Here is a 27,858-nt window from a genome sequence, read left to right as displayed (position 1 = left end):
AATGCTTTCAAGCACGCATGCATAGGATGAATATTTGCCTTCTATGCAATCAACTGATATAGTATACTTGAAGTAGTTTCATTAGTTCATTCTGTACTATAGTGGAAGTTATTTAATTCATTGTTAATGTCATGTTTTTAAAGTGCTTCAAACTTAGACTTCTCACCTAAAATACAGGCCTGATTCTCACAGTCTTTGTGATAGTATTACTCAGAATAATTTAAAAAATAAATTTAGGAATAATGAAGAGTGGGTACTATCTAGAAGAACTTGCAAGTGATTGCATCCTTTCACAAAGCAACTCAGCTTCAGTCACTTACTGTTTCCTTCTGTGTCTGCGGAGATAATGTTGATTCCAGTAAATTTGCTGGTTGAAACTCTGGGAATATGGGCTCAACCAGGCACAACTGTCATGTTGGAATTTAGGCAATTACAGAAATGGCTATTTTATTCAGAAACTCAGTAATTGTGTCTTTTCAATAAGGTAGTAACTTAAAACTCATTTCTCTTAGGATACATCTGTAGACAGTCCTTACTTTTCTACGGATTTCATATTAGCTTAATGAAATATTAAAACAGTTGTAAAACTAGATGACTTATGCTGTGTGAAGCTTCATTTTCCTTCTTTTGGAAAAATAGTAAAAACGGTTAGAGAAGACATTAGTCTTCAGAATACATATTTTAAAGGATCAGTAAGTGAGTTAGTTTTAAGAAATACTGGATTGATTTCTGAAAGTCACATTCCCTCACAGAAGTGTCTTGCGGTTACATGTTGCTAGCTACAAAACTTGATTTTCAGAAGTCAGTCCAATATTTTTAAAACTTTTAAGTTCTACAGGTGGCAAGGTGTAGTAACAAGGGAACATACAAAGAAACTTAAAAATGGTAACTGGACTGGAAAGGAATATTGTACTGTGCATTGATCTGTTCATACTCTTAATTTTGTAGGGATTGCTTAGCAGTGGGTTAGCTGTAATGGAGTGAGATTAAGAGAGAAAAAGTACAGTGGTCACCCAAAGAAGCTTTCTACCGATGCAATGTGTAAAGTTCTTGCAGCGATTCCTGTGAAAGTCAGAGAAGCAATAGCTCAGGAAAAAAAACTTAGACTGGACTGGATGAACAATGCTTCACATTCATATTTTACCTCTCAGTATCTTGGCCTGATTTACAAATACTAGGCCCATCAAGTACTGTAGGCATATCTCAGACTTGTTACCAGCCTCTGGAAAAAAAAATGGCAAGGGAGCACGGGCAGAGATGCAAGTGCAAAAAAGAAGACTGGCAGCTATGGAAGTTTGTGTTTTGACTCCATCACCAAATAGAAGTGATTTTTTTTTTTTTTTCCATTTAAAGGAGGTATTCAGCATCAGTATTGCATATGAAAAACACATTGCAACTTGTTAAAATTTAAAGTATTCCTTGAATAGTGAGTGATTCTTTGGGGAATTTGTGATTGCTTGTACATATTTTTGGAAATGTAATATTCAGACCTTTTTTGATTTGACTGGCTTTACTTATGGGGTAAAACAAAGTGAAATTTGAAGAGACCTTATGCGTGAGGAAACTGGGTTGTTGTTAAGCTAAGATGGTAATGATTTTTATATCTTCTTGTTACAGATAAGTTAGTGTTACATTTCTTGTGATTTCAGACGTCATCTTTCTCTGTAATGCATCTGCATATTTAGGGGTGACTTGTGTTAAAAGTGGCAGAATATCATTAAAGTACATAGACAAATTTTATTTTACCTTATCCTAAGTGCGTGTGTAAGCATCAGTGTTTCTCTCCTCCAGTTTAAACTGATCTTTGAAAAACGGATAATGTTTCAAATTGCCAGTGCAAAGAAGAGTAAAGGTTGTTTCTGTGATTTCCCTGAGAAATTCTATATGTTAACTTTAAAAAATCTTTTTAATCACTTGAAATCTGAATTTCATTGATTTCATCTCTGTCTTGCAGTGAGATACTGTTCTTGTAAGTATTTTTTCCCCTTAAGGTTTTGATACATGTCCTCAACTTTAATAGTAGTTTTTGTTCAGAAAAGCTGAAAGTCCTATTCCCTTGTTAATAGACTACTGTACTGCTGTAGTTGCACCATTTGTAAAATGGGTGCAATATACTAACCTTTTTTCAGAAACCTCTGAAAAGTTATATATAATATTGCTTTCTCTGTCTAGAATGAATTGGTGACTTTAGTAACCTTTTATTATTTTGTCTTCAAATTGGTAAATAAATCTGTTTTTCTGGTTTCAGTGCGAACTTGCCCTGGAAACGTCTGGGCTAGAGTTTAACTCTTCTCCATATGAGGTAGTGCTGATATGTGTTATCCCCAAGCTTTGGATTATTCTTATCCAGGGTTTTGGTTTAGACCCATCTTTAGTCTCTATCAATCCTAAACAATGACAATAATAATTTTTTTTTTCTTTTTGTTCTTGGGTAATTTCCAGAAGCAGAGTGAAACCTTTCCTCTAAAGCACGCACTAGAAATCATTATTTAGTTTGGATTTTTTCAGCAGTTTACAAATCTGGGGGTCTAATCTAAACCCTGGACATTCCTTGGAAAAAGAAAACCACGTGATGTGATTAGACTTCTCACTTCTCTGCCAGTTCACAGAGACTAGCAGTGTGCTGGAAAGAGGCATTTCCCAGCGTGAGAGCGACTGATTTGTACTAGCTCACTGCCTTCATTCACCATGGAAGTGTTCCAGCATCAGCTACTCACTCTTATTGGCGGTGTTATCTGTTTCTGTACTCTGGTAAAATGCATCAGATTTATGAAATATATTTTCCCACATATCTGGAGTGCTTTGCCTCAGACTTTCTTTCGATCGCTGGGAGAATGGGCAGGTAAAGGAAACTTACCTTCTTCTTGTAACTGAGTGATGGATTGTTATGTTACAAATCAGGAATGTTTTTTCTTGCATTTTCTTACACTGTCCCTTCAGAACAAAACACAGTTTCCTCTAGGTGTGGTTTGCTTAATTTCTTTTTGTTTTCTCCTACTAACTTCAGGTTTATGAGCCTGAAGGTTTTGTGTACTTGGAGAGAATGGAAAAATAGACAAACTGGTAACAGTTCACACACCTGGTGTGTAGATGTGAATTCTCTCCCCTTTCCTACTTTGATGTTTGTTCTCTGCTGCAAATGCATTAGTTTTAATAGCACTGCCTATATCCTCAGTTTTCTGATATGTGAAGCAACTAGTTTATGTCTAGCACATGGTCTCTACTTTTCAAAGGAACTTTTCTTTGTTCCCAGTGATGTTGCTGCAGTGTGTTTTTTCTGAATGGGTCGCCTATCCTTGACTGTATCATTAACAAGCCAAATCTACTCTAGCCTAAAAACTTCAAAGGCTGCGACTTGGCAGTACTTTAAAAAAAAAAAAATTACACATTCTTAGAAAATAACAGAAATGTTTAATAAACTCTTCTTCCTAGTGATCATTGATGTTTTTCTTAAGCTTGTTAGGTTATCAGTAGGAAGCAAGAATGAGCAGGTACTACAGTTTCTGAGTTCCTGGGCTACAGATGTCACTGACAGTGGCATCTTGTTAATAAGTGACCCAGTATGCCTGTGCTTTGTTCCTTTCCCCCGCATTAGAGACTTGATGTGACTGGATTGGATAGATGTTTAAGAAGTACATCTCACAGTGGATTAATAAGGAATAAAATCCACCCCTGCACAGAAGACCTGCCTGAATACCAGCTGCTTCTGAAGCAATACGTAGGTCTCGATTTAAGTGAGGCAAGGACCTCCATTCTGTGCATGAGGTGAGGAGCAGCGTGTGGAACTTTCTGTGTAAAATCGTTGTTTCCACTGAAGGCTGGGAGACTTATTTCCTTTAGTGGACATTTTATGCTCTGTCCTTTTTATAAACATGAAGTCTCCTGGGCCCAGTAAAATTCGTAAGACTTGGATGATTTGCTGTATCACGTGGCAAATGAGATCCTGAAAATCATGAAAATTAAAGTTGGCAGGTGGAAGCTTGTTTCCCAACAGACTCTTGCTTTTCATCTGCAGGTCTGCTAGAAGGCTAAAGATCCACTGCTGCTTCACTGAGGGGTCTCTTTTCTCTGTGAAATGAGAGAGTAATTACCCTTCTGTTGGCAAAACCCTAACCATTAAAAATCACCTTGTTTCCCCAGTGTTTCTTGCAGTTTAGAAGTCCTTAATCCACTTTTTTTTTTTTTTTATATTGACTAATTTTCCATTTGCTCTGAAAATTAGCAGGTTTACCTTGGAATTGCTTTAGTGCTTTCCCACTTCATTTATTTCTTCTTCATTTCTAAGGTGATAAGGATTTTATTTCTGTAGTTCCTTTTTGGTATTTGTTTGTGTAACACTTAAGGTTCAGGGTGCTTTACAAATGCCAAAGCTTGTTTACTTTCCCAGTAATACTAAATCCAAAGGTAAACTAAGTAGGACAGCTCTGAAGCAAGAGTGTTTTATAGATGATGGTAAGTTTGCTGTGATGTTTCCTTACAGACAGATTTCACGTGTGAGAAAGTGTTATATCAGCTTTGGTGATCAGTTAGTCCTTATCTCTGACCATTCTTCCACCAGCATATAAGTGAAAAACATGCAATGCAGAACTTGTAAAATATGTATATAGAAGAAAATTCTGCCACCTCTTAGGCAATTGACTTGTTGCTTGTTGTTGACTCCAATGAAAATGAGAGTAAAGAGTACCTACTGCATCAGATAGGTTACTGTGGGGAGGGATTTTCTTTGAAGACAAAAAGTGCTAAATGAAGTAACAAAAAGATGAAAAGGTTACAAGGAAAAAAATTTTTAAAAAGATTGATTCTGTGCTTCAGTAGAAACATTTAGGTTGCAGTGTTCAAGAAACGCAGACGGTGAAGATTAAAGAGTTCAAGAAAGAACAAGCTAAAGAGCTCTAAATGTGATCCTTGTTCTTTTTACTTTCTCCAGTGGTCACAGGAGCAGGAGATGGGCTTGGAAAAGCGTATTCCTTTGAGGTAAGACAGATTACTTACCCTTAAGTTTATGTTAACAAAATGGCAATTGCTACCCCTTTATCAGTCTCTGCAAGTTAGTAAAATTATTCTAGGATTCAAAGCCACTGTGACAAACATGATGCTAATCCTTTGCCCCTGTATGTGCAGAATAGCATTAATCAAGTTCTGAAAGGAAACTGGTGCTGGATTTCAGAGGAAAGTCATTCATGGCTCAATGGTCTTATCAGACCAAGGAAGTAAAATGAGTAATCCAAAAGATTTCACATTGTCTGTCCAGGGTAGGAAATCTCCTAAATTGTCCTTTTTTCCCCACTTTTGCAGCTAATCTGCTTTTTTACTTTCAGTGGGGTGATCCAGCATTAACATACAAAATGTAGTTTTCTAGCCTTTATACTTTCAAACACATTTTGAAAGATGTATCTGAAACAACAAATAAAGGAGAAATCTGTATAAATTAATATAAACTACAAGTTATGGAAATTATCAGGAAACCTAATGGTTTAATTAAGAATCGGTAGCTCTAGGAGGCTGCAGGAGGAGAGAGGAGCTCTGTGCTGTCCCTGTAGCTGCTACTGTGCAGTCCCTTTCTATTCACCTGTGCTAATCAACACTGAAGGCAGGGTGGCCTTGTACTGCCTTGCACCAGCCTTGCTATTAGTGATAGTGACTGAATGGTAGATTTTCTCTTTGGTGCCTTCATCCAAAACTGGCACCCTTTCTAGAAGCTGAACAGCAATGAAATATGAGTTGTTGCTGTCAGAGCTCAGGTGATCACGGGAAAACTAGCAGCCTGTAATGTGCAAGAGTTTAGATGTGATGCCTTCTGCTCATAAATTATAAAATCTGTCTCACAGGAAAGGAAAATGAGTTGGCTTTTGAATTAATTTACAGGATTTTTAAACTAGTCTTTTCAAGTGTATGCATTGTTTAAGCACTTACCGCATGATTTTCAGTACTGGGAATGGCAATACAGTAATTACTTTTGGAAGTGCATTGAATGTAGGAAGCACAAAGATGAATACCAGGTATTACAGTTTAACATTCGGCATTGTTCTGATAAAGATCACAAGCTCTCCCATGGGAGACAAGGGAAAATGTTGCCTTCTGTCTGCTCACTGAGTTGCTGCAGTGATGAGCAAACGGGAAGGGTCTGATGAATACATAGGTCAGGGGAGAATGGGATGGCGTCTAGACAGGGAGAGGAATCATCAGAAATTAAACATTTATTTAACACCACGCCTGTGGGTGTAGTCACCTGTACACACAGCTTGCTGAATTAACTTTGTGTGTGAGCATCTGGTGGTATTTTATCCATACGAAGGCTGCAGGAACCTGTGAATATCTAGATCAGAGCCTTTGTCATTGTTCTGCTTCCTTTGTGCTATCTGGGTTATGCAAGAGTAAAGCCCATTTAAAAGACCAGCTATAGCATGTGAATGGTTGCTTTATACCATGAGAAAAAATAAAACTACTGTATTTTTTTAAAAAAAACTTCGCTGAAACTGGCTAGATTTTGTGGAACATTTGTTCATTATTTTTGGCTTTTGTGGGATGACTGAGAGCCATCTTTATCCACGCTGAGATGTACCTTCCTCCTCAGGTGGTCCCTTTGATTGAAGCTGTGCTCAGCTACTGCTCTGTGGGGCAGATCCCAAGGCCACACCACATGAGCTCAAAGCTTGGCACATTATCTCTCTGGCTGAGGTCAAAACACACACTTGTGTGTGGCTTGTGGATAAATAAATCTGACCCTGCTGTTTTAATATCTGTGTGCCTTTGGAGTTTCTGGCTCAGCACTGCTGTCTTGCTGGTCTGGTGTCAGGATACGAAATTCTCTGATGTTCTTCTGGCATAGGTTGCTCTGGTGTTATGGGCTGATGTGAAGGCAAGCCTTGTTTGATGGCCACAGCATCTGTTCTTCTAGGGTTTGAGCTCTGACACCAAGTGATGAACTTCTTTCTGACATCCTGAGCTCAGGCATGGGCTGATAATGATTCGCAACTAATGTAAAGGCTTTGCATTTGTTGATAGTATATGGTACAGGGGACTAAGGAGAGCAGTTCTTGTGTTTTGGAAGGCTAGTGTGATGTGCCTTTCTCTGTTTGGTGTTTTATGTGGAAATCCCAGTAGGTGGTTCATTCGGTCAAACCCAGCAGACTGAGGTCCAGGCAAAGATTATAATTACTGGTTCAGTACCCTTATTGCCAAGGCTTATGGCTAGATACAGGTCTCCGCAAAGTCTGTAATCTCAAGAGCTTGCTGGGGCTGCATAAAGAGCCCAGCAGCTGTGAGGTTTCAGAACACTACTTTAATGATGCCAGGACACAGACTTTTCAGAGCAAATTATTGTCCCTACAGTTTCCTGAGCTTGTATTAAGAGGCAAGCACACACAGAACTTGAGCTTATTCTCTTCTGCATGGAAGTCCAGGCTTCCACGAAGGCTCTGTCTCTATTTCTAGCACGTCAGGGTGATTTTGAAGGACTGGCATTCTTGAGCATAAAGACCCCAACCTTTTAAATGACTGCTGTGGTGTCAGACTACTGGCATTTTGGATCGTGTTTTCTATACTTATTCCAAAAGCCAGCTTTCTGTTAGATCTTGTCCATTAGGTCTTGGGCCTGGGTTTAGACTCACCAGACTTGTCACAAGGAGCAAAACCAAGTCAACTGCGATGGTGCTGCTAGGCTGTCACATCTCTGCTCAACTGTTAGCGTTTCAGGTACTGGTGCAGTCTTGTTTGTTCTGTTTTCTGATGTAATAACTACAGATGTGCTTTGACATCTGTTACTGACTTAGCACCTCAGACATACTGGGTTTGTGGACGAGGTCTTGCTGTACTCAGAGATTTGTGGTTTAGCATCTGCACACTTCTCATCTGATATCAGGGCACAAGGAGGATGTTGGTGGCTTATATGGTCACCATTTTTGTTAGTAGTTTATGACCTTCTTACAAGTCAGGCCAGTGCTTGTGTTTAATCAATGTTTTAGCAGACCATTTTGAGGCAGGCACTGCAGTCATTTGTTAATACAACAGTTTCTCAAATCTTAAACCTTTGTTTCATTTCCTGAAATCGTGCATAGTATTACCAGCAGTATAATATAAGCTAAATATGATCTGAGTTTTCCTGCTCCAGTTGCAAACCTATTCTAATTTCTCCACTTGTTCTTGGATTTATTCCTGGAAATACTGCTCTTCTACTTGCATTACACAGGTGCAAAGCTAGCAGAAAGATTGCAGAATCCTTTTGCCCTGTCATCTCAGTCCTGGTCTGCTGCACCAAAAAGGGTTGAAAGATTTGAATCATAGAGACCCTACTGGTCTGAACACCAGGCAAGGAAAGAAAAGGGCTGAACCACTGAGGCCATATCAGCACAATCCTGGAGAAGAGAGAAAAATCTGTTTTGTAATACGTAGAAATATACAGTAGGCAGCTACAGATTCCATAAAGCATTATTAGGGATTTTAAATTATTACATCTGATGATCCATGTAGAGTATAACCAATTTGTCAGGGTAACTGTAGTAGCTACATGCATGGTTTGAATCTAAAACCTGTGTTTTGCCTTTCGTGAAGCTTTATTGTTTAAAAACTCACCCCAGACTGAGCTGCAAAAACAGGCTAGAAAATGCAGAGTGACTTTGTACTAATTTAATGTAGGTTTAAACTTTTTAACGATGAGTTTGCAAGATTCCAGAGTGCAGATCCTGCTTGATCTTTCTTCATTATTAGCCCCATTTCTAAATGCTAAATTGTCATAATTCGTTATGACAGGAGTCGGTAATCTTACATTTTGGCAGACTGAGGTTCAGGAGCAATTTAGTCCTTTGCCACTGGGAGTCAGGATTTCCTAACCCAAGCAGGTTCACGTTACACAGTGCTCGCAGCCAGTGCTTATTCTTAACTGTGAGGGGAAATACCATCCTCTAACGTCAAAGCCTTTGCATGTTCAGAAAATGCTTTGTGCTAAAGTCGTATACCCTAAAAGTTACCTTTATCTGAAATGTGGTAGTGTTAAACCTGATTTAACCTTTCCTGTGCATAGCTAGGAAATTCTTTTCTAAATGCGGTTCTTGTTGTTTGAGAGTGCATTTAAATCTCACCATAGTTGCAGTGTCCTACAGAACCTATTTCTGAAAAGGATGCACATTTTCTATGTGGGTGAGGAAGCAAAAGAAGTGCTTAGGTGTGTAGCCTCTTTTGCCTTGAGAAATAGCTGCTGCAGCCTTATGCTTCTGATTAGTCTCGTGTACAGCAGCAAGGGAGAGTCCTCTCACCCAATGGTTAATCATTTTATTAGGTTGCCACAAAGATGTGCTTTTAGCTGAAATCCAATGCAATCTTAGCAACATGAATAATTTTTTACTTGGGTCTTATGAGGGATTTTTTACCAAATGAAATACAGAGACATAGCTGAGATGATATTGAGAAGCCCAGTGAAGCAGAACTTTGTTTTTATCTTGTATGTGGCATGGCTGATATTTGGTCTTGGGTCTGAAGGCACAAAAGTTAAAATAATTCCCATCCAAACACCCCCAAATGGCAGAAAGGAGCATGTGACCATGGAAACAGAGACCATGTCTCCGACTGGAAACAGCTTGAGTCAAGCTCATTGTGGACAAAGGGAAATCTGCCAGTATGTATGCAATTAGAGTTCTCTTCCTGAGAACTTCAAATGGAGCCTTTAAAACAAGCTTTCACAACTCCTGAGCATCTAAGTCTGTGCAGCTGTTTTTGGAGCACCGGTCAATTACATTAGACGGTCTCCAAAAGCACAAAATTGTGAGCATGGTCTTTGTGCTGAAAATGCAAGTGGTTGCAGCTGATGCATTTAATAGGTGGTCTGCCCCTCATACTCTTGATGTAGCAAATTTTTGAACAAAGGTCCTTATTCCTTAACATTCTGTGCATTGTTTCAGAAGAGCCCAACAGGACAAAGTGTTTCCCTTAGATAGGTTTAAGGAGAAAGCATTGCAAGGAGTCAGCTATGGAAATGAATGGGTCTTTGGTGTGTGGCCTTTGCTGGTTAGCTTCTTCTTCTAAGCAAACCTGGTACTTTCAGGTGACATCAGCTTCATCTTTTGTGCTGACTAGTTTAGCTCCCTTTCTCCTTGCTCTCACGGGCATTTTTCTAGTTTCAGCTTTATCTTTCTTTATGCACACAACTCTGTTCGGCTTCCACTTGTTAATAACTTAGTTTCAAAAGCTGGAGCCATGTTTTCCTCTCAGGCTTTGCCTAAAACTCTTTAACTGATGGGAATGGGAGGCCTCAGGAAAACAGGAGAAAACCATTCTCTGTTTGTTCTGCATTTGTTCTGCATATGGTAATACCAAACTGACTACAAATGGAGTGTTGTGTTAAATAGTGTTCGCAGCTATAAACTTCAACTATTGCCAGCATCTTTGTGAATGTACATTTCTGTATATTCTGTATGTACATACTGTATACATACATACTGTATTTTGAGTTTTGATGCATGGACTTCACTTTTTTTCCTTGGTTTCTTTTTTTTTTTCCTTGCTTTTTTTTGTTTTAGTTTGCATCTAATGGAAAAAAGTTAAAGTTTATACATCTGACCTGTGTCAGATTTTATTTCTATTTAAAAAATATGAATAAAGTCCAAAGTCCAAATCCTTTCAAACTCTTGAGCCTTCAGTTCAATATGCTTAATCTACTTCCTCTGGATAAAAAATGTGAGGGTGGATGGTGATGTTGTAAAATGGCTGGGAAGTCATCAACATATTCAGCCTCCAAAATCCAAGTAGAAATAAAAATGTGTTTCTGGGAACTTTCATGTTGCTTTCACTCCCTGCAGACTTTCATTCATTTCAAATTGGCTCAGATTATTTATTTTTCTTCATATTATTGGGATTTGATTGTTGTCCAGCATATTTTTCTTGTAAGGGTCCAAGATTATACAGTGAAGTAGATGTTTTGGAAGACTGTTAGAAGACTGATTATTGTTTGGCCTAGTTTTAATATCTGTTGTTTACCCATTAGGCAGGTGACAGGTGAACAAAAGCAACTTAAAAAATCCATGATTGCTTTTATTACAAAACTGGAAAAAATTGAAAGATTCTTGTCACCTTACTCTTTCCTAACAACTTTTATATTCCTTTCCTGTAGCTGGCAAAACGTGGATTAAATATAGTTATGATAAGCAGAACTCTTGAAAAACTGCAGAGAGTAGCCTCTGAAGTTGGTAAGTGTTTGCCTCAAATTTATCCTCCTGTTTAGCAGGCTGGCTTTACATGGATCTGATGGTCTCTTCCCTTGGTACAGTACCTAGTACAGTAGGCCTCCAGATATTGCTACAGATATAGCCCTAGGTATTGCTCCAATTTTTGCTATTACTGTGTTGCTTGAACCCTTCTAGTTATCGATTGCTTTAAAAATATAAGCTATCATTCAAAAAGCATAATGGATTTAATAAAAAAAAAGTGAATGTGGGTACTTTACTCTCTTCATCTGCCCTTAAAATCTGTAAATACAGGCAAAGAAGATGTAATACTAGAGTTGTTGGAGGGATCTATGAAACAGTTTATGCCTGGAAAAATAAGGTTACCTTTAGGCTAGTTGTTGGAACATGGCAAAGGAGGAGTAAAAATGATATCAAGGTACCTGGTTTGGATTTGGTTTGTTTGTTTGTTTAAGGTTTTCAAGTTACATTTGGCTTTTGGTAAAACAGTTAAAAATAATGTGTCTTTAGAATCAATGTTGCCTTTCTTTTCTCTAAAGGAAATTAGCCATTTACTCTGAGGAATGGCTTGTTGCAATACATTAAGGTCAATGGTTAGGATTTATTTAGGAGTCAGATTAGTTTATACCCTCCGTTAACTTTAAAGATTGATGTAATCAAGGGTATTCTTCCCACTGTCTCTTTTTCTATACATGGCTTCTATCCACCAGATTCCTTGATTCACAGATTCTTGTGTTAAGCATGTGTCACTCCAAGAGTACACCTGTGTCAGAAAGACTTGCCTTTAAGCAGGCTTAGCACCTGACTCCAACAGAGTATCAGGTCCAGGATACTTACCTGCAGAGAGAGCAGTGCATCTCTCTGCAGATATGTGGCAGACTTGAAATAGGTGAAAAAGTCTGTAACTTCTGAACCTGCAGCCACCAAAATCAAAGATTGGACCCTGAAATTTTCTGTCCAATTTCCTTCCCTTTTTTTCCAGGGATAGATTTATTTTCCCTTGGGAAGCAAGGGGTATCAGAGGAGGAAAGCACCAACTCCCTAAATAGTCCCTATAAGCAGTCGTATCTATGAGACCAATGTGACTGTGGACCACACTAGCCTCTCAAGTAAACAGCCATAAAAAAATTATTTCTGTGGGACTTAGGTCAGCTCTGGTGTCTTTGTTGCATTTCTTTGCAGCTAAATGTTAAAGAATTACAATAATAGAAACCTGAAGAAAAAGAAATACAATAATAGAAACCTGAAGAAAAAAAGGCTAAAGAGTTTTTATAGTTTCTTTGCATTGTAAGTTATAATCAGAAGGAAAGAATGAAAACAGTAAGATTCCTGAAACTAACATAGCTAAGTAGAAAAAAAGTGGTGGAGGGCTGGAAAGATGACATACTGTCAATTCCTCTGCACTGTAATTTATTATAAGGCCATCCACTGGCCACCTTCCTAATTGAGGCCATACTGTGCTGAACTGCACAGCAGCATGTAATGAAGGACTTCCACGTCCTGAAAGGTACTGCTGAGATAGCCTACCTTGCAAACACTCCTACACCTTGTGCAAAAGTGACCCGTGACTTTTTTTGCATGTGAGGAAGCTTCCCTGACTGCAGCAGTGTTATCTATGTGATCCAAGGTGCTGAGAGGTGGATGGTGTGACCCCAGGAGCAAAGGCTACACTGATCAGGTTCAGCTGGGTTGTGGGCATAGAGTCATCCCTAAAGTTTTCTGAAACTGGTGGCAAATCCCAGTGAGATCTTTCCATTGTTTTCAGTGGGTTTTGGCTGAAGCCCAGAGTGACTCTTCTGTTATCTGTTGTGTCAGGTTGGAAATGAGTACATAACAACAAGTAGATGGCACAAACAAAAGTAAGGAGAGGAAGACACAGTGATGAAGAGCATAGAGTATCTGACCTGGAGGCCACTGGAATCAGCAGGGAGCTCTGGATGTGGGCTTACCTTAAAGCTTTAGAAATGTTCCACTGATTCCAATTTTCAGACTCAGGCTTTACTGTAATTAAGCTAAGCAGTCATTGGGAAGGAAGAAAAGTTAAACTTACTGTGCTGTTATGTGAGTAAATAAACAACAGAAACCAAAAATGAAGCAGAAACTTAACCTAAATGATTGCACTGTTTTCTAAATTTTCTAACCCTCACTGACTTTTCTTTCTAAACTGCTTAAACAAGCAGTATCTCGCTCCGAGCAGCTATCATTACTGTGAATTAACAGGCGAGGAGATTAAGGCATAGAGAGGGAGAGAAAAAAAGTTTCTCGTAGGCTTTGTAAATTTGTTGCAGGACTGGACACATTACTCTTGTTTCCTTTTTCTTAAGAGCTACACCATGTATCTTTTTGCAGTTACTTGGACACCATAATTAAAAGACTTGCCTCCCTTTTCAAACTGATGATATTGTTTGCCTAATCATACTGTGACATTCAGTTTGGATACCGAAAAAAAATAGAAATTAAAAGAGTCTAAGCTGTGGGTAATTTCAGAGACCTCAGTGTTTAGCTTTCCAAGTCCTGTGGGGCACAGGTGTGCGTGAGAACAGCTTTCAGAGCTGGAGCAGGCAGAAATCCACAGTAAGGAAAACATTTCTCTAAAGCAGCACTGGAATTGAAAACCAGATTTCCATCCACTCAGACTGCAAAGCTCTTTTAGAATGAGATAAAAGATAACAAAGTAAGTCCTGTGGAGGGCAGACAGAGAGGATCATTCATCCTGGTTTCGGCTGGGATAGAGTTACTTTTCTTCTGAGTAGCTGGTACAGTGTGTTTTGGATTTAGTGTGAGAATAATGTTGGTAATTTGCTGATGTTTTAGTTGTTGCTAAGTAACGCTTATCCTAAGTTAAGGATTTTTCAGTTTCCCATGCTCTGCCAGCAAGCAGGTGCACAAGAAGTTGGGAGGGGACACAGCCAGGGCAGCTGACCCAAAGTGGCCAAAGGGATATTCCATACCATAGAATGTCATGGCCAGCATGTAAACTGGGGGGAGTTGGCTGGAAGGGGTGGATCGCTGCTTGGGAACTGACTGGGCATTGGTTAGTGAGTGGTGAGCAATTGTGTTGTGCATCACTTGTTTTGTATATTCCAATCCTTTTATTATTGTTGTTGTTGTTATTATTGTTATTATCATTATTACTTTCTTCCTTTCTGTCCTATTAACCTGTCTGTATCTCAACCTACAAGTTTTACTTTTTTTTCCTCGATTCTCTCCCTCATCCCACTGGGTGGGGGGGAAATGAGTGAATGGCTGTGTCCCCTCCTAACTTTTTGTGCCCTTCCAGCCTTCTTGCTGGCTGGGTATGAGAAGCTGAAAAATCCTTGACTTTGTATAAACACTGTTTAGCAACAACTGAAAACATCAGTGTATTATCAACATTATTCTCATACTGAGCCCAAAACATAGTACTATACCAGCTACTAGAACGAAAATTAACTCGATCCCAGCCAAAACCAGGACAATTATATTTTATTATTATTATTGTTAGGATGACATTTTATTTTACTTTAGTTATTAAATTGTTCTTATATCAACCCATGACTTTTACTTTTTTTTTTTTCTGATTGTCCTCCCCATGCCACTGTGAGCAAACGTCTCTGTGATGCCTAGTTGCTGGCTGGGCTTACACCATTACACCATCTGTACTGCTCATTTAACACATTTAGTACTGTGGTTGTGAAACATTGATCAAACCATAATACCGGGAGATTAGAAATGATGGAATGTTATTAAATGCACTTCTTTTTTATTTATTTTGCCTACATTTCCTGACAAGCTGTACAGGCATAGCTATGTCCTAATTGAAAAGTTATACCTTAGAATCTACTTATATGACTAGGGTCTGTACTGTTTGGCTGTTAATGTGAAACAAACAAAGCCACTTCTGTAAGACATAAAAATTATTCACAACATGGGTGGTTGGGTTTTTTAGGGTTTGGTTGGTTCGGGGGGGAGGCTTTAGTGTTGGATTTGGGGGTTGGTTTTTTGGTGGTGGTGTTTGGTTTTGGTTTTTTATTGTTGGGGTTTTTTGTGGTTTTTTTTTCCTATTGAGAAGAAAAAAATTTGTATTTTGGGAAAGACAAGGTGTGTGATCCTCAGAAAGCAGTAGAAAATACAGCTTTACCAGTTAAACTAGCTGAGCATGCTAATGAGTTTGGGTTAGGTGATGCAGGAAGTAGCTTATCCACCTCTCCCTCCTGAAATTACGCCTGTTAACATGAAACAAAGCAGTGAATAAAAAAATCATCCCACACGGTTGAGAACAAATTGTACTTTGCTCCCACTAAGACCTGTGAAGGTGCTAATTCATTTAGCTGTCCCACCTGCTAGAGGTTCAGTTTCCAATCTGCTCTACTGGGCGCTATATCTCTTGCCTTTCCTGCTCCAAGAGCAAAGCAGATAACAAGCTGAGATCACTGACTAGCATAAAACAACCCACTTGGCACATCCTTCCTTCATTCTCAAGGCTGTTAAAAATGCCTGTTGTGTCTTGCTGATCCCCTGAGGTAAAGCATTATTGCTCAGGGCTGTTTTCCCAATATGCACTACTACATAACAGAGCACTTGAGGGCCTTGACCAATTTTATGAGTGCTCTAGTAACTACTAGCAATTCCCATGGGGTTTTTTTTGGTTTGGTTTGGTTTTGTTTCACTGAGTTTATGTTCTCTGGTATCTTCTGTCATCTTTTGCAGTTCTGCTTTTACCCTCATTCTTTTTGTTTCTTCTCTATTTTCCTGTTATTTCTGAAACTGAGTTATCTTGTATTTCTGAGGAGATACATTTCTCCAAGAGACTTTCAAAATGTAGCCAGAACTTGTGTTTTATAATCTAACAGAACTTTTTCCATTTCTCCCCAGACTTAAATCTTTTTTTTTTACGTTTTTCTGTTGTTAAAATAACTTCTCATTCGGCTTTCCTCTCTACAAATTTCCGCTGAATATGAATGCCATCTTAGCCTGAGCGCTTCTCTCTTCATAATCAAATTTTGATGTAGTACTTCAGAAGGGTAACCTCTTTCCACAAAGATCAGTTCTTGTGTCATCAGGCATTCAGTTTGCTACCTCAGGTTTTCAGAATATATTCATAACTCTCTAAATAGAAAAGGAGAGTTTCTGGCAGACTGCATGTCCTAACGAACTTCATGCTTCATCCTGATTTATTCTCTTCTTGGTAAATTTCAAAAGGCAGCACATTATCCTATCTGACACGTGGGATTCCCAAGTGGTCTGAGCTCAGAAGGAGTTAGGTATATCATTCTTAATGATGTATTTTATAACACATCAGTTTAAACAACTCAGTTTGAGTTTTTAATTTTCCTTAAATTATTTTTCTCTCCATTTTTAAAAAAGACAATAACATGTCCTGGTGTTTGAAAACGTAGGCTTTTTGCTTCTGGCACACTTAGGACTTTTTAAAAGAGTTGGAATAGCTTGTGTCTTCAAAGACTCTCATAAATCTTTGTCACAGAGAGGGAGAGACATAAGAAACATTGAAAATTATTTTTTGGCTCTCTCCTTTCCAGAATTGTTATAATTTTATGAAGAGCTATCCCTGGATAATTCATTTATCAGCATGATAGTTTTATTGTTTTTTAATACAGTGTTTATCAAATGAGAGAGGAAAGCCACCTGGAGTACTTGTTTGTTGGCTGACAGTGCTGGTTGCAGCAGTACAGTTCTGTACAGTCAAGGGGTTGCGGAGAAAGACCAAATGGTTTGTTTGATCCCCATTTTTATATTGCTCTAGTTTTGGTTGCCCTTCTGACTGCCCGCAAGAAAGATGGCTATGACATCACTACAATTTTTAAGACCGTCTCCTTTTGTTTGTAGAGCTCTTCAGTCAGAAGGTCACTGTAGGTGTCTGCTCCAGCTGTTGCTCTGTTCTTTCGCACTCACTGCATTTATACTCACAATGTCCTTTTCTTTATGGTTGTACCATTCCCCCAGCCTGGGACCACGAGGGGGTCATTTGCCACTAGAGTTGCTTTTATAGGTTGAAGGTTCAAAGGGTGTTTCGTCCCCTTCATACACACAAACGCAGCTTGGAAAGAGGGCAAGAAAAAGAGCACCCCTTCCTCCTTTCTTCTGTCATGGAGACAGATGTCCTTTAAAATTGCACATAAGACACAGCCTGCATTTCAGATCTGGAGTCAGAGTGTTTGCTGTTTCCTCAGACTGCTTGCATTACTGGAATGGCGTAAGGTGGTTGAGACTTGCAGTGTATCGAGGGACAAGGAGGAACAACAGGGAGGGAAAAACTTTCTCTCATCCTCCAACTCAGGCACTGTTCTGTTGGAAACTGGCCTGCTGGACCCAAAGCCAGCTTTCTGCTAGCCTTGCTCTCCTGTGAGAGCTGGTGCAAGGCTTCTTCCTAAGCTCTGATGCACACCAAGGGATGAGGCAAGATTTCTGGGTAGAAATCAGTGAGTCTGATTCCTATTCAAGGCAATGCTCTCTGTCGCCTGTATGATAAAATCAGGCTCCGAACAAGCAGAGATGGTTTCCCAAACAGGACCCAAAGCAGGGTTTCTGCCATCCGCATGCATCTAAATTCCTGCCACTTGCAGTGAGTCTGCAACTCAATTGTCTACTGACATTTCCAAGCTTCACCTATCACTTTTCCGGCAAACTTCATCTGGATTTCAGGTTGCCCATAAAACTTGAAAGCAGGTTTAGTAGCAAGAATTTACAATGTGAACATCTAGTTAGAAGAGATTTTACTGGGCCCCTTTAATGGAGAATCTTGCTTTTAAAAATGAGTAAATAAGAGCCTTTACCTCTTTTCCTCATGAAAGTTCATTGAAAATATGAACAGCAATAAATCAACTGCTGAGGAAAATGGTAATGTACAGCTGGGCTCCACTCCTGCATAGCAATGAGACTGGAAAAATCACACACATTTCCTTTTCCCTTCTGCGTAAATTGACCTTGTAAAATTTAAGCTATAACCACCACCCCCCCCCCAAAAAAAAAAAGCCTTTTAGTCCTGCAAAATCCTGGGGAAGGTTCAGTCTATGGGAGTGCAAGTGTCAAAACAGGAGAGGAATTATTTGAAAATAATACAGAAAATACTTCATCACATCCAGCCTTGTTTTCCACTCCTCCTGTGTAAAAAGAAAAGTTCTGCTTATTAAAATGGTCACCTTATACATGAAAACACTTTTAAACCATTCTGCAAAACTGTGCTTATGTAGAGGATCTGGCACCCACATTCACTTGTCTAATGTATGCTGACAGTGTTCATTTATAAATATTATGATAACCAGGGAAGAAGTCCTGTGTTATTTATTTCTGTTTGTTTGTTTGGGGGTGTGTGTTGGGGGGGGGGGGGGGAGGTTCTTACTGAAAGACCAAATGGTGTTTAGATTTTGTGAGGGAACTTCATTTGATTTCAGGGCATAAATTCATCCTATATTTGCGAGGTCATTTCCCTGAAAACAACTGGGTACAGTGAGCATGTTTTGCTTATGTTGTAATATTTCTTAAAGTAAGAAAGTTGAAACAATTGCTTACTGTACAGCCAGCATTACTAAATGAGACATCTGATTGTTTCTCTCATTACTTAATTACAGCTCCTCCTCTCTCTGGGTAGATGCAAAGGGGTTTTCTAATTTTTTTCTTAATTACAGAGCAGGCCACAGGTCAAAAGGTGAAGGTTATCCAAGCTGATTTCACTAAAAATTCAGTATATGAGAATATTGAAAAAAGTCTGCAAGGCTTGGATATTGGTGTTCTGGGTGAGTCATTAAGGTCTGTTAATTGAAGAGTATTTTATGGCTGCAGTGTATTAAACAGAGAATTGTACAAATGATGTGTTGTAACAACTTGTTAGCCAACAGTTAAAATCAAGCATATAGCTGCATAATGCATTTGAGCATTACTTATCATGAACAAGTTTTAAAAGTGAATTAGGATTCTCCAAAAGCTTCCTGTTTCTCTGTACAGTGGCTTCTGTACTGTGAAACCTCTTCTGCCACTTTATAAGCAACATCCAGCTTGTGGGGTGACTTCTTCCCTATTTGGCCTCAACGAATTAATTTTCACTATTGTTTTCTTTACAGCTATGTGCAATTCTTACATTCAGTCTGAAAAGAGCCTGTGGCTAACACTAATTGGCACAGTCCATGCAGCAACAATGAAAACATGGGGGTTTTGGAAGTTTTGTTTGTTTGGTTGGTTGGGTTTTTTTGGGGGGGGGTGAAGAAAATCATCCTTTTAATAGTGAAACAAAGGAAACAACAACAAAGCACAAATAAACAAACAAAACTCTGAACTGTAGCAACAGGCTATTTTTCTGTTCCCTGAAGTCAGCACTGATCAGTGTCAGTGACTTCAGTGAGAACAAGACTCGATGCTAAACAGCATTTCTCTTCAAATACAACTCAAAAGCTCCTGGTTCTCAAGGAGAAGCCATTTGTTTAACTGGTTGAACTATGTACTTTGTCTAGATTTGGTTCTTATCATTATATTTCCTTTGATTAGTTAACAATGTTGGAATGCTTCATAATCCTCTTCCGTGCCGTTTCCTTAATGGACCAGACATAGATGAGGTAGGATTACTCTGTGGGTTTCTACTTCCAATACAACAATGAGGAATTGTAATTCCATTTAACAAGGGACAGATTCTGCCTCTGCTACAATCAGTGTGTATTTAACTATTCAGTTGAGTGGGGAAAAAACTGGGCCTGAAGAAGTGTATTTTGATTTGTTTTTAATGCTCAGAGGAGCTTGCAAGAGAAAAAGAATGGTAGATTTCAGCCCAGTGGCAGCAAACACCCAGCGATAGAGGGGAGAGCGCAGCTGGCCTGGTTGTACCAGGGATCAGCAGCCACTCTGGCTCACCACTCACCTGTAATGTAATGGGGTCCAGCCTGGTCACAGCCACAGCTGAAGTGCTGGGTTCTTGTTAGTATTATTAAAACTTACTTCCTTTGGAACACGATTGCTTAACTATGGGGGGGGGGGGGGGGAGAAAAAAAGAAAAAAAAACCCCTTATTTAAACACAGCTTATTTGGGGGGGAGGGGAGGGTTAATTTATACATGTATAATAATTTGACAGGATGGAGGATGTGATCACGTTTTTCACTGCCTTGTTGTTATTCACCTCTATAGTATTAGCCATGAAAAAAAACCCCAGAATTTCTAAATGAGAGTTTCCTGCAAAATTTCTCAGGACCCATTCAGTCTATATTTCATCACCTATCACAAATCAGAGATCCCTAAGCAGGCTGCTCGCTTGAGAGCTGCCGCCGTATGATGGCATCTCTGCTGCCGCTGCTACCACTTGTGTTTGGTTGCTGGTGTTGGGAGCCTATCTCTGCATGGCAGTGCTTCCACTGCACGGAGGGGCTACCTCTGTCACTGAGAGCCACTCAGTCTCTGCCTGGCACCTCTGTACTCTGTCGTCTGTGTGCAGCCAGCTTGGTTTGCTGGTGCCATCACTGCCTGGACGCCTTCCAGAGCTTCCAGCTCTCCCCGCATGCAACGACGCGGCTGGGCAAAACGGAGGGCACAGAATCAAAGGGATGCAATGCAGATTTGAACAGCGTGTTTAAAATAAAATTCATTGGGACTTACTTGCCTTTGAGTGCCCCACATCGTAGGCACAGTCAGTGACAACTCGGGGCAACCTAAGCAGCTCTAAAAGCAAGAAAGCTTTCCAGTTGGAATTGCTAGCTTTGTTTCCTAGATAAGCTGCAAACTCTCTTGAGTGTGTCAACAGTGAACTTACTGTTTTCTTGGTTCCTGCAGAACCTCATCAACTGCAACATTATTTCTACTACAAAGGTATGTGACACACTCGCATCTATGTTACATCTGCAATGTACTTTACTGGAAAAAAAATTAGTCCCTCACGAGAGTGACCGGCTAGCTTTCCTGTGTATTTTCATTTAATTTATCAGCAGATAGTAATTTTCAGCAGGATTGTCAGCATTATTTTAAGGACCCCATCTGTTTCTACTGCCTATGAAATATTTTTATTAGAGCTGACTGAAAACATTTTAACACAGTTGCTTGGTTGAGACACATTGTTACACTGCAGCTGAAACATTTTGCAAAAACACGTTAGTTTTGGTAAATGGGGATTTGTTTCAGAATTAAAATCTTCAAGACAGGAAGATCTGCAGTTTGACTTTTTGCACTGCACTTGCATTTTTTTGTCACAGTTCTGTTCTGCAAAAATATTTTTGTACCAGGGCAGGACAGAAACTGAAGGAGCTGACTCTTAATTCTGTATTGTTACCTCTCAGTGCTGGTTGGCTACTTCCCTTACAAGAACAGTTATGTTCATGGTTTCCACCTCTGATTAAGATTTGTATTGCTCTGCTGTTTGCAAGCAGCATGGTAACATGAATAAGAGCAGAACAAGAGCTTTGTAGATCATCTCAACCTTGGCTAATATCTTTCTAAACATGACATGAAAATTATCAACACATGTTCATCTTTCTTTGGCTAGCAAACTTCACATCCAAAATTTGTCCTTGCTGCTTAATGACTTCAGGTAGTAAATCATGTAATATCAGTCACTTGAAACAAATTCTTCCATAGTTTGGTGAACTTCCCACTCCTAGGTTTTGTTCTATTTATACATCAAAAGAACAGAAATACCTGCAATATCTGAATGCTACATATATATGCATCACAAAAAAACAGGCGAACATTTTGTACCCTCTCAGTCTGGATACAAAAGGTTTCTCCCTTTATCATTTCCCAGCTTACGCATACCTGAGAATCAACCTCTTCTGCTTCACCAGGGCATGGGGATTCCTATCCCCCACTGCTGCAGCCATGTCCTTTTCAGTCTTTCACGAACATTCATTCACCTTCCTCCAAAATACAAAGAATAAATCATGCTCCTAACCAGCATTCCTCATGGTTAGGTCCAAATCATCTTTATATCTGTTTGGGTATTTTTTCTCCCCTCTCTGCCTTGATTTCTGTAGGATCCTGCTCACCACTTCTTGCAGTGGGATGCCCGAGCTCCAGGTATTCCCGGCTACACAGACGTTAGCAGGATTTTCAGCACTGCAAAAGCAGGACCTTTTCCCATGCTTTCCACTTTATTTGGAAATTCCCCTTCACCCAAGCTGATGTGACCTACCTGCATTGTTAATCTTTCTGAAAATGAAGCTTGTGAACCCCACCCTGCTCCTACTATGCTGTTGTGCACAATGACACTACTGAAAATATAGGGAATTATCAAGGATTGAATTAAGCTGCATCATTCATTTGCACTATTTTTCATTACTGCCCTTTACAAGTTAGGTCACACTCTTATCCTGAGAAGATTCATACATTATGTGTGTTTTTATAAAGAGTCAATAGTATGAGTATGAATTCCCTAGGGACTTGGGCTAACTATCAATAATACTCTTCAAATACAACAAAGAGAAGCAGATTTCTTACCTAAAAATGGATTTAATTTAACTTTAAAAATCATAATTGTGATTAAGTCTATTGCTAAAATAAAAATAGATGATTAAACAATGAGCATCAAAAAGATCCTAAAGCTCTTTTTGGTTGCAGAAAAAAACATTGTCTTTTCATGATTTTCTGCTATTTCTGGTCCAGGTAGAGCCAGCAGTGAAAATACAAAAATGCTGTGAAGTTGAATTTCCCTTACAGTTATGATTCAGTATTGAAGAATGATGAAATTCAGATGCTGTTGAAAATCTTTGGATAAGCATAAGACTTTCACTGCTTAGAAGACTAACCTTTGGAATTTTTTGAAAATTCAGATGATTTGCAGGCTGTTAGAATTTAAAAAATGTTTTCCAAAACTTTGAATGTGCCACATTTTAGCTATTTGAACATATGTATACAAGTGTCTGGGGCTTAAGCAAGTGGAAAATCTTGTGAATAAAACAAGATCAGTTGAAAAATGCAATCAGAAAGAGGGACAATAGATATAATTCTTAATATACTTGTCTTACAGATGACAAAAATCATTTTGAAACAAATGGAGACAAGGTAAAAATAATTTTTTCTAGAACTTTCAATAGCTTTTAGCTACTAAGGCCAGTTTATTTGGTGGTAGCTATGCTTTTTCATGATTAACTTCTGCATTTTACACTATGTCAATCAGTAAGGTTTCTTCTGTTGCTGTTAGTGCTGTGTGAATGAATGGTGGGAACTACCACAAATTGTCAGTCAACTGTAGAACAAGACGGAAAATATAAAATATACATCTGTGCGCAGTAAAAAACATGCAGGTGTTGCAGAAATAAAATAGCATCTGATGGGTCTAATTAGGCAAGAAACAGCATTTGAATATACTGTCATATTCTTCTAAGAGTGGTAGCTATGCTTGGAATAATACTTTTCAAGCTCTGGAAATACCTGTACTACACCAGACAGTTTAATTCAGCTATGCAATTAAGGATCCTTTTTCTCCTTTTAATACAATGTGTATTTTAGACATGGGGGTCCTCAAACCAGAAGTTAAGGTCTTCAGATGGATTTTCTAGAAAACTTTGTTAACTACTGCATTTTAGAGGCCAGTGCATGCTTTTTGTTTTGGCAACAAAATAAGCTCTTACTCTTTAATTGTTTTGTGGTTGTTTTTTTTTTTTTTTCCTGGTTGTTGCTAAATGAATTGTTTTTAGTGATTTGTACAGGCAGTTGTGAATAGGGAAGCTAAAATAACAGATGCATGGAGCAGGAAAAAGAATGTGCTGGCTAATGAGGAAAGGGGACCTACCAATTACTTAGAAGCATAAAATCTTTCCTCTGATGGCATTTTTTTCTCTGTTAGATGTACAATAGCATGTGCAATGTTCCCATGGTTCTGATTGCACTAGACATTTAAATTTCACTTATGACATTATTCCTAGCTGGTTTAGACTTAGTTGCACCTAACTAAACTGTAAAAATTGGATCCTTTGAAAGTGTAGTCTACAGTATAATAGGAGAGGTATGCCTTCAGCGGGGAGGGGGGAAGTTGTTTTCCACTTGTGAAGGCTTTAACTATAATACTGTCAAATGTAAACTGAATGTAACTGTTCAAATTAAATTTCAGACAGAAGGGTCTTATTCTGAATCTGTCCTCTGGTCTGGGTATTTTCCCTTGCCCATTATACACAATGTACTCAGCTTCTAAGGTAAGTCTTTCGCATTGCTTTATAAAGAAATCCCCATCAAATGTTTACCAAAGTGTTTGTATCAGCAATACAGGTCCAGGTTTTCAGGACATAAATCAGTGTTGCTCCACTGAAATAATGAAGTAATGTAAATTAGCACTAGCCGAGAACTAAGAATCAGTGAAGCTATGTAAATGAAATCTGGCTGAAGGTATATCTGATGATTGGAACATTTTTGCCTTTAATTAAATAGTATTATACCAGTGCTCACAACCTATCCTCATTCTGGGAAATGATGACTTTTACCAGGCTAGCTTAGCTAGTTTACTCAAAACTGTAGGTGCACAAAAGTGCTAGATTTTGCTTATGGAACCAAGAATAAAATTCCTGGTAGGTGGGTGGTGAGTTGCCTGACTTCATAGCTTTCATTTTGAAATTTTGCTCTGGATTAAAACCCCAGAGCTTATAAAAATGAGGAGTGAATGATTTTTACTGAAATTCCAGAAGCAATTTGCTCAGCTCAGGTTTGCTTCCGATGAAAAATTCTAACAATATTTGCCTGAACATGGCTAAAGTTCAGCTTGGTAAGAAAAACCTAGTTATTCTTGGTAAGAAAGTCTAGTTTTCCATTTCCTTCTCTTTTTAACATAAGTTTCTCATTACTCAGAACTTGAACTACATTCAAATCAGACAATTTTAGCTCCTTTAAAAAAGTTTAGGCAATGTTTTTTCAAAGTGATATGGTACATTTGTTGGACTTCTTTCATTCTTGGCTATTTTTTACCTTTGTTTCTTTTTAATGGACTTTTTTTGCAATGCCCTGAAAGGAAACTATTTTACATGTCAGCAGATAGATGTTTCATGCAATATCACAACACTATTGGTATTTAAATTGTAACATGTGTCAAGTGATGGCTTCAAAACTGTCATTTTTTTCTCCTTAGTAGGAGTTTTATATTTCTAATTACAGAGGAATGATCCAAAGTTGTCAAGTTTCTGAATATTTCTCAAAGTTCTAACTGCTAAAACCAGTCTTAGAAGAAACTCAACTTTTACACAAAGAAGTTAGTATATGCATACTGTTCATGGTGTGGAGAAAAACTTAGAAAGATAAACCTTAAAGGTTGAAGCTACAACCCCCCTCCAAATTCCCAAATACCTGACTTTGAAAATCATATTTGTAGGCTATGCTAATAGGTGTACAGTGAAGGCAAGAGTTGTATTTTGCTTTTCTTTTTATTGCAAGAGAAACAGCAGTGTAAGTGTTGAACTGGGAGGGTAGGTGTCAGCCAGAGATGAAAGCCACATGAAACAATAGCTAAAATAAATGGGACTCAGGTATTTATATCTCTGCATTTTCATAAGCGTGACAAAGCTTTCAGTCCAGTCTGCAGTAGTACTTGTTTTATGTCTGGCTTGGGCCAGTGCCAGGCTCCATCTTTTCTGGTGCAGATAAAGAATCAATCTTGCCATTGCTCATGTGCACCAGCAGAAAATGTGTCTTGAAAAGTTCATTTCTATGTTTTTCACCACTGCACTGTGCCTTAGGTTGTGTGATGGCCATTTTTATTAAGGGCCTGCTTACACATATTTGTGAGCATATGTGAAAGTACATAGTTTCCTATGCTAATGTTATTTTGTTTTATCTTATCCTAGGCTTTTATAAGCACTTTCTCCAAAGCACTACAAGCAGAGTATAAGGCAAAGGGAATTATCATACAGGTGATGGTATATCTTGATGTATTTGCCTTCATTTTAACAAATTCTTCAAGAATATCTGAGATGCCTAAATCTGTATAGTGTAGACAACCTTGGGGAAGTGCTGGGTGACACTGTCAAAGCTCTGTCTCCTCCCTGTATGCAGCTTTTTTCCTTAGTCTACCATAGTACCATTACTTATCCCACATAGTGCCTTAATCCATTGCAAAGATCTGTTATAATTTGTCAGATGCTGTGGGATTCTGCAGAATGAATGGCCTTATGTAAAAGTTAGATGACATTACACCATTATTATGATTTCTTATTTTAGGTAGTGGCTCCTTACAGTGTTTCTACTCCGATGACAATGTACCAAAAACCCGGGCTTATTACAAAGACAGCAGAAAAGTTTGTTAGTGAATCACTGGATTATGTCACCTTTGGAGATGAGATTTTTGGATGTTTAGCTCATGAAATGCTGGTAATTGAATTTGATACTGTGTAAATGGGTCCCAAAGGCTAAACCAAGGCTGTCTGGGCTCAGCAGCTGCTTTTTACTGATTTCAGAGACCTTAAGGTTGGACATCAAATAAGAAACAGTGGCTAGGTTGTTAAGGCTAATATGGCACCAGTAAACTATGAAGGGAGGAATACACAAGTAAAGCATAGTGGTATCAGCACAGTGTGGCTTTCTCCGCTTTTGTGTCTTGAGCTAAGCTCAGTTTGATATCTGGTTAGTCTTTATCGTTTCTCTAGCTGCCTGCTTTCACGACCCTATTAGGAGCATTTCTGAGACCCCTACTCCTTTATAAAAATGGGCCAGCAGATTCAAAAGTTATTAGTGGGGAAGGGGAAGGACATAAAACCAGACTGTGCTATCACATAAGCATCATTTCCTTAGGATATCAAGCTAACAAAATAGAATAAATATTTATACATGGCAGCTGTTAATGATGAACATTAAATGGAAGTATAGGGAAGAGAACAGATTTGCTGAAAACTGAGAGGAATTAACATTTCCCTCTAAGAGAAATGCATATACTGAAAGTATAAAGTAAAAGTTTTTGCATTTGCTGTTTTCTATGACCTTTCTGAATACTCAGTTAATTTCTCTCAAGACGTTTCTATAACCCTTTGCCTTTGTATTGTTTTTGCTTGATTATTCCAAAGGCGTGCGTCCTGCAGTTCGTCCCTTTATGGGTGTTCCACAGTGACAGAATTCAAGAAGCAGTCCTGCATGTATTTACCAGTTATCTGAAGAAGAGGTGGAGGAACCCCTAACAGAGTCATTTTTTTTTCAGAAGACATGCAATGTGAAACCCCAGCAGGATGCATTTTACTATGTCTTTGTGTGTATGAATGTGGAAGGAATCAAATGAGTTTGAGCCATAGCTCCATCCAAATCACCTATCAAGTGATAAATGATTTGATCCAATGAATCTATTAAGTAAATTCCTTTCTGTCCCTTTCCAAAGACCATAAAATTTGCTAGAGCTGTTCCAGTAACTTCTGTAGGCTTCAGATAGGTTCTAGGAGATTTACGTTACTATTTTAACATAAGCTTGGAGGCCACAAATATTTACGCTTATTTGATGTTCACAAATAAAATAATTTGCTTTAATTCCAAACTTGTTCACAGTGTATTTTGATGCTTTCAGTGAGTGTTTTGTGTCTTTGGTTTCTTCTGAAAAGGCAAGGAAACTTGCAAGAAGACAAAAAGAAAGCTTTCAGAGTCTAAAGTACACATGGGACCTTTGGAATACTGCAACCTTAAAAAACGTATTTCTGTCCAGAGCCTGTGAATGACTTCATCCTCTGAAATATCTGATATGGGCTGGAGGAGGCAGGAGCACAGGCAAATATATGCAGTAATTCTACCTTTCTGGATGAATCCAGAAGGCAAAACTTT

The 27,858-nt window shown here is 38.7% G+C and overlaps 1 protein-coding gene across 1 annotated transcript; it reads left to right on the top strand.

The window, feature by feature from the left end:
• Positions 1–80: 80 nt before the first annotated feature.
• On the top strand, positions 81–27,577 carry HSD17B3 (hydroxysteroid 17-beta dehydrogenase 3). The gene is made up of 11 exons (XM_069776194.1): positions 81–2,842; positions 4,928–4,974; positions 11,102–11,177; positions 18,800–18,907; positions 19,653–19,720; positions 20,923–20,958; positions 23,108–23,142; positions 24,191–24,272; positions 25,908–25,973; positions 26,281–26,430; positions 27,120–27,577. Exons 1-11 carry the CDS (start codon positions 2,689–2,691, stop codon positions 27,228–27,230), a joined length of 933 nt encoding a protein of 310 aa, XP_069632295.1. The 5' UTR covers positions 81–2,688; the 3' UTR covers positions 27,231–27,577.
• The last annotated feature ends 281 nt before the right edge of the window (positions 27,578–27,858 follow it).

This window comes from Haliaeetus albicilla, chromosome Z (assembly GCF_947461875.1).
Source record: "Haliaeetus albicilla chromosome Z, bHalAlb1.1, whole genome shotgun sequence".
In the NCBI taxonomy this organism is placed as follows: Eukaryota; Metazoa; Chordata; class Aves; order Accipitriformes; family Accipitridae; genus Haliaeetus; species Haliaeetus albicilla.
Note: the sequence above shows the minus strand (reverse complement) of the source record. Positions and strands in the feature narration are given on the sequence as shown.